The sequence below is a fragment of the Sycon ciliatum genome, chromosome 1 (genome assembly GCF_964019385.1).
Source record: "Sycon ciliatum chromosome 1, ocSycCili1.1, whole genome shotgun sequence".
Taxonomy (NCBI): domain Eukaryota; kingdom Metazoa; phylum Porifera; class Calcarea; order Leucosolenida; family Sycettidae; genus Sycon; species Sycon ciliatum.
In genome coordinates, this window is record NC_088643.1 from 29,411,697 (window position 1) to 29,429,212 (window position 17,516).

General features: G+C 46.7%; 1 protein-coding gene and 1 long non-coding RNA gene across 2 annotated transcripts in view; both read left to right on the forward strand.

The window, feature by feature from the left end:
- The first annotated feature begins 2,647 nt into the window (after nucleotides 1–2,647).
- LOC135821888 (phosphatidylinositol 4-phosphate 5-kinase type-1 alpha-like) overlaps nucleotides 2,648–17,516 on the forward strand; it is a 28,975-nt gene continuing 14,106 nt past the window's right edge. The window contains exons 1-7 of the mRNA XM_065334887.1: nucleotides 2,648–2,978; nucleotides 8,368–8,757; nucleotides 9,311–9,361; nucleotides 10,106–10,185; nucleotides 11,305–11,379; nucleotides 16,436–16,478; nucleotides 17,272–17,424. Coding sequence (XP_065190959.1) covers nucleotides 2,904–2,978; nucleotides 8,368–8,757; nucleotides 9,311–9,361; nucleotides 10,106–10,185; nucleotides 11,305–11,379; nucleotides 16,436–16,478; nucleotides 17,272–17,424 — 867 coding nt within the window. The 5' untranslated portion in view covers nucleotides 2,648–2,903. The remainder of the gene's footprint in view (nucleotides 2,979–8,367; nucleotides 8,758–9,310; nucleotides 9,362–10,105; nucleotides 10,186–11,304; nucleotides 11,380–16,435; nucleotides 16,479–17,271; nucleotides 17,425–17,516) is intronic.
- LOC135821881 (uncharacterized) lies at nucleotides 12,740–14,981 on the forward strand. The gene is made up of 2 exons (XR_010554397.1): nucleotides 12,740–13,622; nucleotides 14,416–14,981. It is a non-coding gene; the product is annotated as an uncharacterized LOC135821881 (long non-coding RNA).

The window sequence follows — 17,516 nt, forward strand, 5'->3', positions numbered from 1 at the left end:
CCAGCGGGGTATGGGGTGGCCGGTTTGAGCGAGCTTTCTTTGATATTCTGGTGTTCAACCCTCATGCTCGCTCGAACTCGGTCCACTCCATCCCCGCCGCATACGCAACTTGAGCGTGAGAAGCGTCACCATTATGCTGAGGAGCGTGTTCGCGAGGTGGAGCATGCCACCTTCGTTCCCCTCGTATTCAGTGCCACCGGAGGCCAAGGCAAGGCGGCAACTGCCCTTTACAAGCGGCCTTACTCCATCACAATGGCATGGATCACATGCAGGTTGGGGTTCGCCCTTCTTTGCTCGGCCATTCATGATGGCCCTCCGAGGGCACCGGTCCCGGACTGAGTTGCAGTAGCTCAACCATCATCGACCGAACTGGTGGCTGCTGAGTGCAATTTGCATTTCTGAACTGTGGCATGTGCGTAGCACTCAAACAAACAAGTACGCACTTTTTATTTTTTATTTTTTTTATATACTATGTGCACATCCCTACAAAGTAATAGGGGTAATAAAAGAGACAAAGACAACAAAGGAGTAGTAGGTGCTACAAGAGCTGTGCTGGTCAGGCGCAGTGCACTCCTCCGACCATTTCGGTCTCGGAATCGACATGGACTGTGCGGGCCAAGGGGGCATACTATGAATGATAGACTTATGGGAGCATCTGAGAATGCAACAGAAATGAGAAAGAGAAGATCAGAAAAAAACACAAATGCAAATAATATAGGTTGATCATGCTTCAGCTTCACTCAAGTTCACTGCACTGACTGTCTTTAAAAAAGCTTTGTAATTATTCTTATCACTGTAAAAAAATTTTTTTAACCGGAAGCATAATAATTATGAGGATTTTGCGAGCATAATGCAAGAATCCATGAAAGTAATTCCATGATTTCGTGAGCATAATCCGCCGGAGCCTACAATGTCAATGTAGTAATATACCACGCCCAAGCCAAGGTATGTGTTATAGCCTATATATGTAGGCCCCAGCGGCAAATGCTAGCACCCAAAGTAGCATAAAAGGGCCTTTTTGTGACTCCACACGATGCTAGCATAAGGCCGAGTAAAAAAAATTACTAGATGATCGTCCTTTTTTTTGGAAAAATCGGGGAGGGCGGGAGGATTTTATTTTTATTTTTTTACTTTTTACCCTCTCATGCACACAGTGTACACAACAACATCAAGGTTTTTTTTCTCTTTTTTTCTTTTTTTTTCTTTTTTTCTTTTTCTTTCTTCAGCAGATCGATACTGACGTTGTGATATACTAGTAGTATGTGGTCCACATAGTAAAGAAAGTATTAAACAAAGCGTGCACATGTTTCCTGCATCCGCGATCGGTAAAAAACCAACGATTTCGGCAAAAACTCACGATTTAAAAAATAAAATATTTCTTGGGGCGCTGACAAAAACTGGGGCGGACGGGGACGATCATCTAGCTTTTTTTTTTACTTGGCCTAAACAGCAGTTTTTACCGGCATCCGATACATTTTTGCCAATTTTGGCATTCTGGATGTGGAATTCGGTCTAGATTACACTATGAAACTAGTATTACGGTACTACCACATTGATAATTGCATGCACTACATTCAATTTGTTTGCATTACCTAGTTGTGACCAAGACCCACATTGCCATTGGTACTTCTTGGTATTTGCTCTTTTGTATTGCAAATATTTCCATAGCAACATGATGCCAACATCGCACCTTTAAAAAGTCTTCTTACATACCTGCTTTGTGAGAATTCATAAATAGCACGGAACACCGTTTTCAACCCAAATGTTTCACCCAAATGTACAGATTATCGCCCATTTGTTCGTTCATGCTTAACCTTTCTAGGGGCTCCCGTAAGAAGACCATAGGTCTGTGGGAAACACCCTAGTAAAATAAATAAAATAATAATAATAATAAAATGTTTCACCATTACCAAAATAGGTAGCATAATTCGTGTTGTCTAGCATCCAAACTAGCATCTTTCTGAGTTGTCAGCTAGCATCCCAAAAAGCATCTTGGCAACATTTAGCTAACTGCGGGTCCTAGCGCGGTCCTAGCGGAATCTACGATTAATTGTCACTCGTACGTATGTAATCAAGCACGCTCAGGAGGTCATGATGGCTGAATCTTGCCCGAGCCTGCAGCCCAAGGGCAAGATTCAGCCATCATGACAGACAGAGCGTGCTTGATTTGATTTCTTACATCGCGAAGCAACATACTGTATTAGGGAAGGTCAAAGGTCGAAAGGTCGAAAATTTATTCCCGAAATGACGTCAAACGGTCCGAACATTCCCGAAATGACGTCAAACGGTCCTGATGAAACTCCCGAAATGACGTCAAACGGTCCTGATGGCCTGATTATGCCCGCGGCGGGAAGATCGCCTATTGGCCATGGCCCCGGCAACGATCACGTGTCATGTAAGAATCGTAGATCTACCACATATGTACGCTCGAGCGCTCGTCTACATGCTGCACTTGCACTTGCACTTGCGCTGTGCATAGTGACCATGGTGACCACTGCACTGGCACGGGTGACCGCGTACCGCGCCGGTCGACCGCAAAGGTGCTATGTCGTCATCGGGTTCTCTGCACATGCACGGGTTCGCGCGCTCGCCGTAGATCTACTCAGCTCAGGTACTCTGCAAGGATAGCAACCGTTGCATGCTGGGTTTTCAGCGTCATGACTTGGCCTTGGGTCATCTCTTCGCATGAAAGCCTGGCTGCTTGTGATATGAGATTTTGTCATGTTCTAAGTTTTGATCCTCCATTTCCTCACGTTCACTTCGGATAACAGTATCAATTTTGCCCGAACAAGAGGCTTGCTGAGTAGTATTGTACGGAGTGGTATGACTGTATCAGTGTCGGCAGTGGCAGTGAGGCTTCCTCCAGCTTCATTATTTAGGAAAACGCTGGCGAGCTGCAAGTAATGAGTGACGAGGCGGCAAGTGGACCGACACCGAACGGGGAGAAATCCGAAGAAGAAGGGTCCAAATCCACTGTGGTGAGTCTGGACTGTCCTGTTGACAAGATTTGAAAGTTGACACGGTTGCGTTTTGTGGCTAGACTTCATGAGACGCCAAGGAAGACTCACCCGCACGTCGTGACACACATGCACACATATGCACACACACGCACACATACACACAAATCACAATCATGCACATTCACAGAGCCACACACACGCACACACATACACATACCCCTATGCACACACGTCCAATGCACTGCCGTAACCTGGTCATGACTCCGTGTGAGGCAACTCCCTCTCCAGTCTCACTGACATGTGTGGTAGTGCCTTGGTGACTGTCAATAAAACTGCAACTGTAGGATGTATTTTACTGACGGGGCCATACATGTATCACTATGATTGTACGTGTAGCATACATGTATCACTATGATTGTACGTGTGGCAAGTACACCGGCAGAACTCCTTGATCTCTGACTGCACACACTGCTGGTTTTGTGATGGCTTGTCAGAACTGAGTGAGTGTTGCACTGACCCACTGACTATGACCACAAGTACATGCATGTAGTACAGTGTGAGAGGACTCCAGGAGTGTGTCGCCAGAATCATTGCCCTCGGTCAAACGTCATCAAAGCACGGCATGATGTAGCTGGTGTGAGAAAGGCAACGTTTTGTATGAGCATATTGGCGAACATTGCGGACGGCCCTTTGCCAACAATTGCTGTGCATGGGCTGTCCGTACTCAACATATGACGTGTAACGTAGCACCAAGAGTCCATAAACAAGAGTATGAAACTATGATCTCTTTTCTATGGGCCAGATGCGCGGTGCACTGCCTTCATTACATCACTCAGCTGCAGTGTGCGAATTGTGGAAAATCAAACACCTCACTTTCCCTCTGGTTTGAAATGAAATTTCGTACGGAACTGGAGTTCACGCGCCAAAATTTAGAGATGGCGTAGGTACTGGAAGGAATCGAGCAAAACCGGATGGGCTCATACAAGAAATTGTGAGTTTGAGTGCATGCTTTCAGAGCGTGATGGAGGCAAGTTACTTAATAAAGGCAGCGCACCGCGCACTGACCCATAACCACAGCTGCATACTCTTGTTTATGCACTATTGATAGCATGGTACAGACATGTAGATTGTGTTTGGGTAACTTGCAATTGTAATTTTTTTTATGCTTGGTCATTTGTGGATACCGGTAGGTAGGTAGGTAGGTGGGTAGGTAGGCTGTACTAAAACACTTCTTTACACTTTTTCAGGTACAGTCAAACCGCGTTAGGACGAACACTGATAAGGCAAACTTTCCTTTAGTACGAACTAGAGCCAATCCTATGGTTGGCCAGGCATCGTATCAAGTCAAATATTCGTTTACGACGAACTCCTGTACGGCGAACTTTCGTGAAGACGAACTATTTTCAAGCGTGATTTGAACAAAACCAGCGTGTGGTACGAACTTTCGGTCCCGATGGGTACGCTGGCTGTAGTTTTTTTTTCCGATAGTCGAGGCCTCTTGTACTGGCAAAACATGTTACAACTTACAAGGCGGAGGACATGCTGTCATGAATTTATTGCACATTTACGTTCCGCCAGAACGTGGGTGAAAATCAGAATGGAGCGCATTGTGCAAGCCGTGTGAGGATGCTCAGCTGAAGAAGTTTCCGAACCACGGAATCAAATATTCGATGAGCTTCGTCTTTGGCCAAGTTTGGACCTTTCGCTTCATGATTTTGTTTGTTCCGTGTGACTAAAACAGCATTGCGAACGTGGGTCCATTGCATGAACTTTACGTCTATCACCCACGTTTCCGCATCCGTTACGTGGGACTAAACTTCCTAATGATGACATGCAACAACTTGAACAGGAGTCCTAACTCCTAACCAGGGAGCCCTCACACGAATAAACTTCAGCGAGCAAATTTTGCGTTTTCAATGGATTGCTTTGGTTCACAATGAGAACATTTCGCAATTTTATCTGTTCGGGTGAACCATGTTCTGTCCATAATCAATGTGCAGACCAGTTTGTGGCGATTTTTATTATGATGGTCGCGAAAATAGCAAAATTTAATCTCTAGCAAACGTTTCTCACTTTACAGTACACGTGCAAAAAATTATAATATGGCTGACATTGTGGGTGGACAGTGACAGTGTGTAGCTCCAGCTTGGAAGTGTGTAGCTCCAGCTTGGAAGTGTGTAGCTCCAGCTTGGAAGTGCCTGCATCAAACTCTTTGTTCAGTACAGTACTCTCTGGTCAGTCCATGTGTTGCTGCTGGTGCTGGCGGTGGTCAGTCGTATGCTGGCACAGGGTTGCACTTACACAACATGTGTGTGTGTGTGTGTGTGTGTGTGTGTGTGTGTGTGTGTGCGCGCGTGTATGTGTCTGTGTGTGTGTGTGTGTGTGTGTGTCTTCTCACCGTGCTGCTGAGGATTTTCTGGTTGTTTTCTGTGAAGTAGCGGCTTCGTTTGGTCTCTCCGTCAGCATCCCCAAAATGAAGTTTATCATTTCGGGTCATTTTGCTTCTGAGGCGGATTGTGCTCCCATCCTGGTTGCTGGCGACCAAGTCAAATGTGTACCGTCTTTTGTTTATCTCGGAAGCGTCATCACACCTGGCACCAGGTTTCGCCACGGCGTTGCTCGCTGTGTTGCTAACGGCGCTAGGCATTTGGTCCAGAGTACATAAAGTAGAGTGTGCAACTGTGCACATCAGATCTGAAACAGCGTAGTTCGTGCACTACGTCACCCTGACGAGGTCAGCCAAGCCGCGACTTGCGTACAGCTCAAATTTCCATGTTTCATAGCCCGGAAACCAGCCAAATTTGCTTGATTTTAGACGTCCAGTTTCAGGATTTCGGTGGTTTGTGTGACTGTGTACGCTGCGTACATCCACCGACAAGTAAAGTCACCAGGCTATCCGTATCAAAAAACCGAAATCAGGACAAACTCAGTGACCTGCACCACCGCGACTGGTTGCGCAACTTTTCACCGTACCTGTGGATTACCATGCCGTCAGAAATGACGTACTGCACGAATTACGCTCCCACAGGAACCATCCCGAGTTGCACACTCTGGTTATGTACTCTTGATTTGGTGCATTGTTGGAGGTGTTCCGTGATTCCACATTGTCTCTGTCCACCAAGAGACATTTGTATTCTGCCTGTGTCGTGTCGATACTGCTGTACGGTGCTGAATGTTGGACCCCACTCCAAGCCGATCTCAGATGTATTGACACCTTCCACCATCGATGCTTGTGGGCTATCATTGGTTTGTCCAGAACCGCTCAGTAGAACGAGCACATCACCTCTCAGCAGCTGCGGGATCGGTGGGAGATCCCATTGCACTATCGCAGAATATCCGGCATCGGCGCCTCGAATGGCTTGGTCACGATGTACGCCTTGAACCTGAACGTTCGCCGCGTCAGCTCCTGTTTGGATCCCTGGAAACGACCCGGCCTGCCCATGGCCCTCGTCGGCGCTGGAAAGACGTGTTGTGTGGTGACCTCCAACATCTTCCAAACTGATTTGACATTGCCTCAGAGAGGTCTGAATGGCGCCAGTTTGTGCATGCACCACCTTCACCGAAGCCAGCACCTTCTCGCATGGAATGCACCATAACATGCCATAGAACATTTGCATCATATTGAAGTGTACCGCTGAGAAGAGGATGCCCATCCATCTTCAACGTGATGTACTTCAATGCGATATCTGCAGCAGATGGTTTTCCAGCGCTGGAGGCCGTGCCGTCCACAGGTGCACCTGCAGCACGGCTAGCACCCAAGCTTGCCCACCCCCGTCCAGCCGAGAGTCAATTCTCCTGGACAGTGGCAAACTCCAATGCTCAATGTGTCAACGCCATTTTTCGCCATTTCGAATGACACAAATGCAGCCATTGCAGTCGCCCTACTTATAAACAGAGGGAAACCTTCGAACATGAGTGCCAGCTCTGCAACAAATGTTTTCGGCTTCCAGCTTCCACGAGATCTCAACCGGCACATGGCTTGCCGGCATTGACTCTCTTACCCTGACCCTGGCTCCCTGTCACAAGGGAGTGACGTGGCCCTATGGGGCAGTCATGCTATAGTAGTAGTAGAGTTTCATCTCTTGTATCTTTGGTGTTCTTCCTTCTTTCCATGCCGCATTGACGGAATAAACCAGTTTTGTGATGAGACATATTGTAGTAGTGTGTGTGTGTGTGTGTGTGTGTGTGTGTGTGTGTGTGTGTGTTAAAGACAAAATTGCACATCGGCGGTTGGAGTGGTTGGGGCATGTGGCGCGGATGCCGGACAACCGCATCCCAAAACAGGTACTGTTTGGCTCCTTCTTGCAGCGTCGCCCAGCACATGGCCCACGCCGCAGATGGAAGGACTGTGCTGTCCGAGATCTACGTGCCCGTGGCGTGGAGGCATCATGGTATGATGTTGCATGTGAGTCTCGCGCGGAGTGGCGCAGCACCTACCAAGAGCCTGACAATGTGCCTGAGCCTCCGCCCCGAGTGGTATGTACGGTATGCGGACGGGATTTTGCACGGAAAGGAGACATGGCTCGGCATAAGTGTCTGGAGGAGCGTGCGCGGCCTGTGTCTGAGCAGCGGGGCGCCAGTCAGTGCGGGCGGTGTGGGCGGTGGCTGAGAAGCCGCGGTGGCTTGGTCCGGCATGTGTGTGCCTCAACGGTGGATGCCGCAGTGCCACCTGGAACTACCGGAGCGTCGGCACCGGCGGAGGGATGTTGTGCCGCGCATTGTGACAGGTGTGGTCGCTGCTTTCGCGGTGTCCGGGGACGGGGAAGGCATCGCTGTTCAAGGGTGGCTCATAGACCAACAGCAGAGGAGCGCTCAGCCTTCCAGCACGTGTGCATATGCGGCAAGCGGATGCGACTACCCGTGCACCTGGAGCGTCATCGAGCGTCGTGTCCTCTCTCTCTCTCTTCTCAAGTTTCCCAGTGATGGGATCACGTGACCCTTTTGCGGCAGTGACTCTACAGGACAGGTGTGTGTGTGTGTGTGTGTGTGTGTGTGTGTGTGTGTGTGTGTGTGTGTGTGTGTGTGTGTGTGTGTGTGTGATTTCACGTGATAGACAGAGCACTGTGCGCTGTCGGCAAGAGTACATAACCCTGTGTACATAACCCTGTGCACTCTTGCTGTTGGCCGTGTCAGGTAGCATGTGCTCCGGCACTGTGTTGTCCCATTAGTCCACCTATACTAGCCTGCTCGGCAGATCCAGCACCGTTAAATGGAACTGACCCTTGCTCTCACTGCCTAGCATGTATATCATGTGCTATGTGTGTGTGTGTGGGGGGGGGGGGGGGGGGTGTTAGCATGCAGGTATGTGCTGTGTGTGTGGGGACTGTTGTTGTTTCACTGGCAATGGCGTTGGACGAGTACTTGTGATTGTTTTCTAACCGCACTCTTATTTTCTTTGTGCCTGCAGGAAGCTGCAGATGCTGTGCAGTCCAATGACCAGCCCGAGCACAATGAGGAAAAAACGGAGGGGCCTGAGGAAGGGTGTCAATACCAGGAAGAAAAGCTCGGCATAAGCATCCTGAGTCATCATGAAATCTGCCGTCGAGCATCATCAGCAAGCGAGGGCAACTCATGTGCTGCTGCTGCTGCAATGTCATCTGATGAGGATGTGCAGCGGCAGGCCAATATGAGTCTGGGTACCCCAGTAAACCTAAAGAAGAAGAAAATCCCTGGCAGAGAGACAACCAGCCTACTCAGCTCATCATCAGCACGCTCGCTTTTCTTCTTCAAAAAGTCGTCCAGCATTCACAAGATTGGTCACTATCGCAACAAATATGGTGTTACGACTTACAAGGAGGTGGGTTTGTGGTACCAGTGTTGTGGTACCAGTGTTGTGGTAGCAGTGCAACTATGAACAACTGTTACACCATGTGTAGCTAATACTTCTTGCTTTCTCCTTCTTTCTTCTTTTGGCCATGTCGGTTGTTGCAATTCATGACGCTTTTCAGAAATTGTTATGTCTGGGTGGGTGGTAGGGGTAGGGGAAGATGGTGGTCGTAACATGGCTTCCATTGCCTCCATTGAAGGAAATCAGCAGACATGTGTGAAGTGCAGCCCTAGAAAATATTGGTCTGTTGTGATGTAGGGTACTGTGTGTGTGCGTGTGTGTGTGTGGGGGGGGGGGGGGGGGGGGGCTAGACCGGCTAATACTGGACTGTGCATTGTGTGTCTCCTACTGTACGAAAAAGTGTGTGTGTGTACGCTTGTGTGCGTAAGTGTGTATGTGTGTGTGAATGCATGTGTGCGTGTGCATGTGTGTGTGAATGCGTGTGCACATGTGCATGTGTGTGTGAATGCGTGTGTGCATGTGTGTGTTCTTGTGCTCTTGTGTTTTCATATTGTTCTTGCAGACACCCACCAACACACTCATGTGTTCTATACAGCTTGGTCTACATAACTCGGTAAGCTAAGCAGTCTGTCAATCTTAGTGCGGAAAGCTTCCGGAGATGTTTGCACCTTGTGCCCTGGCCCGTGATTTTAAAATATTTAAACTGGCAAACCGGCATGTATGTTCTGAGATTATTTGCACTATGTCACATGGAATGCTGCAGTGGCAAGTGAAGTCCTACCTTGATCACAGATTTACAAGCTGTCCAATTTAAATGGCTGTACCACTATGTTAGTTTCTGTTTGACACCAGTGTTTTGCAATGTATATAACACTCGCAATGCTCTAAGGCTGTGTTTACATGAGGCGTTTCAACCCGGGTTGAGTTCGACCCGGGTCAGATTTCAACCCGCCATGTACACAAAATGAATGGCGCGTTTACATGACGCATTGCGCTTGACCCGGGTTGAAATTTCGCCCCGGGTTGATTTCAACCCTCCCCTTGGGGGGAGGGTTGAAATCAACCCGGGTCAAGAAAATCGTACAAACATACTTCTGTGCGTATCTCGTGCCAGGTTTGAACAGCACTGCATATGCAAATTTCGCGCGAACGGATTCACGTGACCATACAGGACTTTTATCGAAGTGGACTTTTGGCGGCATATCAGTATTCGACCCGGGTCAACTGTCTTCATGTAAACGCTCGCCTATTTTGTCTATCGTACAGACTTTCAACCCGGGCTGAACTCGACCCGGGTTGAAATTTCTCATGTAAACACAGCCTAACCCTGCAGAGGCTATGTGTTGTATTTGCACAGATCGGTGGTCTTGCATCAAAGCCCATTCTTGACTTACTGATGGTGCACTTCAACGCCATCGACAGTCAGGATTTTCCAACGTAAGTCTTAGGGACAGTGCATATATCACTATGCACAACTCTTCTTTGCTGCTCACCCATGCATGTATGTACATGTAGGTTGTAACACTTCTATTACAAGTATAATGTGAGCTACGTTACTGCTTTAGGCAATCATTTTTTATATCTATGTTTCGCGTCAGTTCAACTTCCAGAATCATATGCGAGAGGTGGAAAGAAATAAAAAGTCGCAAAATATAAAAAAAGGCTCATCATCAGAGGTGTATAGCACTGTACATACAATTGTCAATAGCTCTTGCATGGTGTACCATGGTGTACATTCGAAAGAAAAATCGTACATCGAAGCACAAATCTGGGTTATCAGCAAGAGGAAATATTCACTTTGGACAGAGGAGGCAACCGTTGGTGCCCATGCTTCGCTGGATTATTGTACTCAGCCTTCAGCAGCGGTGCAAAAAGCTCCGAAACGACGCATCCTCTCAGCTTGAGGCGATCGATGCGGTCTGGTGTAAGCTCAAAGAATTCTGCTCGCAGATGCAGAACAAACGATCTATCAACGCTGGCCCCGAGGCCAATTCTGAATCCCAGGTTCGCCGTATGCAACCAGTCCACACTGATGATTCGTACGATCGTACACTCACTGTGCATGTTCGATTTTTTATTTTTTCCGAAAAAATCAAACCGTATGCGTGCGGACGACGCGAAATATAGATATAAAAAATAATGGCCTTATAGACAGATAATAAATATGTTGCTCACATACAACCAAGGATTGAAAACACTGTATGGCTGTGACTTAGAATTTTGTCAATAGTATGCAGGTGCTGCCTTCAGTACGAACTTCAGTTCTGTATGAAGTTGGTGTCAAACTACAGGGAAAGTGTGGTGTTTGATGTTCTTCAATGCACGGATGTAGCTGCGTGATGAAACGAAGGCAGCGTGCCGTGCATCAGGCCCATTGAAAGGAAATTACAGTCGCAGTCTCTCTGCTATGGCCTCTTGGTTTCAGCTTTACAAGGTTTAACTCTCTCCCTCTCTTTCTCTCTCTCTCTCTCTCTCTCTCTCTCTCTCTCTCTCTCTCTCTCTCTCTCTCTCCCTCTCTCTCTCGTAATATGCTGCTCTGTATGTTTCTCTCTGTAGTGTGGGTACTTCATTCACACCTGCCCATGACTATGGTGACTTCACATTCAAGACGTATGCACCATTGGCATTTCGGTAAGGCCACTGACAAATGCTGCCAATCTCGTACATGGTTGTGCTGCTATTTATGGTTACTGCTCATGTCGCTCTGTTCAACATACCCAACCTACCCACAGGCATAGGTTTGGGATGTGGGGAGAGAGGGGGAGGGGCAATCATTGTGAAATGTTTATGCTTCCATGTTTGCATGAGTACCGTAAAGTACCGCCAGAGCGCCCGTCTCGCGAGAGCGCCCCACCTTGATTTTACAGCCAAGGGAAGAAAATCGTATGGCAGAATGCTACTAAGTTTGTACGATGTGAGAACCTTCGTGTACTAAGGTCACACTTGGTATGCTTTTTATGTAGAGCTCGAAGGTAAACTGGGTACGGATTGACTGCACAATGTGCAATGTTTGTACAAGGTCCGTGTCGTATGACCTACAGACAGGAATCCACCTCCACAAGGCGACCACGAAAGGACGAGATGGTGGGGCGCTCTGGCGGTACTTTACGGTAGTACTTCAACTCGAAGTAATTTGGTATTCTTCAATCACAGCAACCACAACAACAATATACGAACAAATTTCAAACTAAAATAGCAAGGTTTAAACGACCTCTGGTTTTAGCGACCACCTGCTTTTCACGACCGTTTTTCCTTGCACGGATAGTTCTACACAGAAACTACACTGGATACAGTGACCACCTGCCTTGCACGACCAATGACTGACTTTTAGTGTGCCAAGTGCCATATCTGACCTGCATACAGCGACCAAAACTAGCCAAAAGTGCTATCCTGGCTGGCAGGCTTGACTACAACAGCGTTGAAGTGGGCTCAGAAGAGAGTACATGCAGTCAAGAGAAAAATGAAAAGTGACAGTGCAGGGTGTGCTGCATGCACTGGAGTGAGGTGTGGCACTTGTGGGTGCTTTGCCTGCACGAAAGCGTTCTATGCTCTACACCTGTCAATATGAGTACGGTAAAAAAGAAAATGAAAAAAAGTACCATTGATCCGTCCCCCGCGCCGTGTCGCTTCCCAGCTGGTTCTTCGGCAGGGGGCGGGAATTAGATCAAGTCGATCGAGTGCAGTACGACATAAAGCAGAAGATCAGACCTGGGACGCTGGATTGTGCACATTTTCATCTGCACTCGCACATATTGTGTACAGCAGTACATGCGTAGGTTCAACATCGTATTTCGTTGTATATGCCGACGTCGCTTCGCAGGCAGAATTTCGACAGGGGGCGGGAATTAGAGTGGGGGAGGATCAACGGTACTTTACGGTACAGTCAGACCTCGCTTATCCGGTCCTCTTTTATCCGGATCCCTCGCCATCCGCAAGAAAATCGTTGGTTACCGATTTACAGCATATGGCGTGCATACGTACAGTATGTGTGTTCGACTATCCGGTTCCCTCGCCTATCCGGATATTTTTGTGGAAAACGGATGTGTGCGGTTATGCGAGGTCTGACTGTATATGGAAGTATTATTGCAAGATCCGATACTGTAAGACATGTATATATGTAGGACTCAGTATAGAGTCCATGCACTATATGATGTCCAGCACCCTATATAGAGTCCATTGGTCCAAAATCCACTATACAGAGTCCAGGAGTCCCCTCAGTTTTGATCAGCTTCATCCTGCCGCGCAATCCCCTATAAGGAGTACACTTTTTCTACAAGTCCCCTATTCACAGTCCAGGAGTCCAGTTTACCCAGTCACGCCGTCCTGTGTGTTGTGCCCGAAAGAGAACAAACACATTTTCAGTTTTGCTTGCCTCGTGGCAGCGCATTCCTTTCTTCACTTCAGCCATGGCTGCCAATTCTGCTGTGCAGTTGCTGACAGTAATCTGTCTCGATGTAACCAAGGAGGATAAGGAGACGTTCAAAATCAAATCTGGAAAGCGTCTTGTGGTTCTCTGAAGACGTTTCATCAGTGCGCGGGATGAAAGCAGAAATTGCAGAACGAGAAAAGTTCAGCACAGTTCAAATCTGACGAGTCAGGTACACTGACGCTCTCTTTCGTTCGACGCCACAAGGATCCCCTGTTTGGCTGGCCATTGCTGCCAGTAAGACGTTTGAACGGTTTCATCAGAGCGAGGGATGAAAGCAGAAAGCGGAGAAAGAGAAAAGTTCAGCACAGTTGCAATCTGACGAGTCAGATACACTGACACTCTCTTTCGTTCGACGCCACAAGGATACCCCTGTTTGACTGGACAAGAGCTGCCTGTACCACCGTGTCAAAAGGCTGTCCAACTACATGGCAGGACGATGACTGAGGTAAGGAAGCTTTTACTCGTTTCGATTGGTCTGCTGTTCTGTCGTTATGCTTGAATTTTTTTCCATTTTCAAGGAGCGTATCGCGTTTGTTTGATGTTGCTTGAATGAATGCACTAAAAGTAATCAACGACTTCGTAATAGTCCTCGAGGACTGCAAGGACTTTGCATCAATCGTATTATGATCGTCTAGCTATCATCAATTATTATTTTATTTCATGAGAAATGTATTTTTATCCCTGTGATAATTATGTGAACTCCACGACACTCTTCTTGTAGTATGATGTCAAATACAATGGGATCCACAAACGCAGTGCCAGTGTACTAGTAGTAGTAGTAGGACTAGGAGGATTGCTTGTATGCCAATGACAAGAAAAAGCTTCTCAAGCTAATACTCATTATTCCCTGAAGTAACCGTTTTGATGTCACGAACATGACATTGTGTCAGTGAAACTGTCTCGTGACAACAAATCATTGCATTTCCATCTTGGGGAAGACCGTGGCTGACAGCAACGCTGTACAGATTGTTCAAATCATCTCATTTGAATTTAGTTGCAGTGAAGTGAAACACTGTGTACACTACATGTATGTTGGTGTGTCTGTGCGTCTTGAGTGTGCACAAACGATCTTATTCCTCATATTACTAATAGATTATTGTCCCCACCGTCACCTGTTCACAGGTCTTTGAGTGGGTTGACTTTCATTGAGCATCACATTCGTTGAGAACTTGGTAGTTGTGTGCTCCAATGCATCATTACGGTAATAAGCATATCCTTGTGCTATCTATTGGTTGCAGGTGTGCTGATCTTCAGAAGCTTGCGGAACTGAGTGCTGCTGAACATTTGCATGGCCATGAGCAATGGTGAAGCTTGCTATTGCACTCTCAGCATGTGCTAGTATTATGCTGACCACTGCACTATGTTACTCTCTTACACTACTACGTGTATGTAAACGTGCGTGTACCCGTCCCCGTATGCATTCGTTTCGTATAATTATTTGTTACCCATCTTGACTTTACATGTAAATGGGTGGGCGTTTGCATGGCTGTTGGAGTTGCGTGTGTATTGTGTCTCTACTCTTTTCTTGGTGTTTTCTTGGCGTTGTATAAGTTTGTGTGTGTGTGTGTGTGTGTGTGTGTGTGTGTGTGTGTGTGTGTGTGTGTGTGCGCGCGCGCGCACAATAATTTGAAAACAAATAATTAATCCTGGGCTCTCCATTATTCTCTTTCGATTCTTGGTTTTTTTCTAGGTATTTTCTTGGCGTTGTGTGGGTGTGTGCATGTATGTGTGCGTGCACAATAATTTGGCAACACTACATGATTGAGATATTGTAATTTGCAGCGTCTGCGAAGAGACCACTTGATTTGAGGATGGTGTTTGTAGGGTTTTTCATGTAATGAAGTGGCTGCAGTGGCGCCTCAATACATATTTTTTAATCTTGAGAAGTGAATGATGTATAGGATTAAAGGGAGAGGCCGTTTTCTGGTTAATATTCACTGCTTACAGCAGATCCTATGTCTATTTTCGAACTCGATAGGGGATGCGTAATTGGCTGGACTTTATACAGGGGGTGTTGTCCACATAAAGACTCTTTATAGTTGATTTCAAAGTTTGGACTCCGTACAGTTGATTTTGGACCAATGGACTCTATATAGGGGTGAAGCCAATTGGCTGGACTCTATACAGGGAGTGATGTCCATCGAAACTTTGAGCTCACAGTTGATTCCAAGTTTGGACTCTGTACAGTGGATTTTGGACCAATGGACTCTATATAGGGGTTGGACATCATATAGGGGCTGGACGCTCTACTGAGTCCAACATATATAACGAGGAAGCAAATCTAACGTTTTAACGGATGACATTTCTTCGTTATAATAAGATCCGTTGAAGCCGTACTGCTTCATATATGCTGTGTGTGGATATGGCAGAATACTGCAAGATCGTTAACATATCTTCTCGTTAACCTATGAATTTTGGACAATCGTTAAATTTGCGACTCGTTATAATAACATGTCTTACAGTATGCCGCGAATGTATTGGACCTGGTTTTAAAGACCACCTGGCTTTAACGACCGCTTTTGCTTGCACCATGGGGTGGTCGTTTAAACCAGGTTTTTACTGTAACTGGTTACTTGAAATTGTCATTTAACTCCAGTAGTGCAAAACATCTGAATGGTACAGTCAGTATCGCCTATAGCGTTGGTGTTTGATTTTGAGCATTTTATCACTATAAGCGATATATTACTATGACCGATACTGCATGCAATGTATGCGAGTGGGGTGTCAAACGACTCAGCGCGCCGTGCACATACGGACTACATACATGTACAATGTCATGTAGCTGGTTGTAGCTCCTGACACACAAAATCAGCATTTCCTCATGATGGAGGCATATTTTGGCAACTTGTACGAGCAAAACTCACCAAACAACACTCACTGGACAAGTTCTTCACGAAGAAGTAACACCCTGTTCTCCTCTGACAGCGCTTGATTTTACATCTGTCACTATAACCGATGCAAAAATAATGTAATAAAGGTCTTTTGAAATATGAATTTGATCACTATAGGCGATATTATTACTATAGACGATTATTACTATACGCGATAACTGTGTATACTTAGTTATGGCGAAAATGAATTTGAGAAATTGATCACTATATCCGGTATATTACTATAGCCGCCAACCTTATAGGCGATACAGACTGTACTTGAACTTCCTACTCTGTTGCTGTCCCTACTGGCGTTTATTATTGTGCATGTAGTGCATGTAATATTTGTGAGCTTATCACTGTACGTTCTCTTCTTTTCCTCTGCTAGGCATTTTCGTGCTCAGTTCGGTATTGATGTATCTGACTTTATGGTAAGTTGGAGTGTCACACAGTTTTAAAATACTTCAAAGTAACTCTTACCCACACCCACCCACACACACCCACCCACACACACCCACCCACACACACCCACACACACACACCCACACACACACACCCACACTCTTACCCACACTCTTACCCACACTCCCCCACCCACACTCTTACCCACACTCTTACCCACACCCACCCACCCACACACACCCACACACACCCACACTCTTACCCACACTCTTACCCACACTCTTACCCACACCCACCCACACACACCCACACTCTTACCCACACTCTTAGTCTTACCCACACTCCCCCACCCACACTCTTACCCACACTCAGGCCACAGGTCCAAGTGCCATTGCGGACGTACTTTAAAGCACTGTCCGTTGCATCCTCACTCACCACACCATTGAAGCATTGTATTCTTCTTGTAATTATGAGAACATACTGGTAGCCGTGGCTCAATGATGCCAATACACATACAATGTACATTACTCAATCTGCGGACAGAACTGTTTCGTCCTTTGTGGACTCGTCAGCGCAGCACAGAGGAAATGAGGCCGAACCTGATAGCAATGGAAATAAAAATTTCCAATCAGGTCCGAACGTACCTTGCCAGAGTGCTCAAACTGACAAGTCAGTGAGCTCTGCATAACGCAAACAGCAAAGGCACTACCCCACGCAAGAGTGCTCAACTACTACAAGAGCAGGAGCGAAATGTACATTATGTACTGCATTAAATCCCAGATTGTCTACACATGTTTTTTGCTTTTCTGTGTTTGTGTTCAGATATCGATATGCAATGAGGCGCTGCGCGAACTCAGTAACCCTGGTGCTAGTGGCTCTATCTTCTATCTAACACACGATGATGAGTTCATCATGAAGACAGTGCAGAGAAAGGAATCTAAGTTTCTGCAGCATCTTCTACCTGGATATTACATGGTCAGTCAGTGCTTAAAGTTAACCTAGAACATTGCTTGAGGCTGTGTTTGCATGATATTTTCCAACCAGGGTTGAGTTTCGACCAGCTGTGT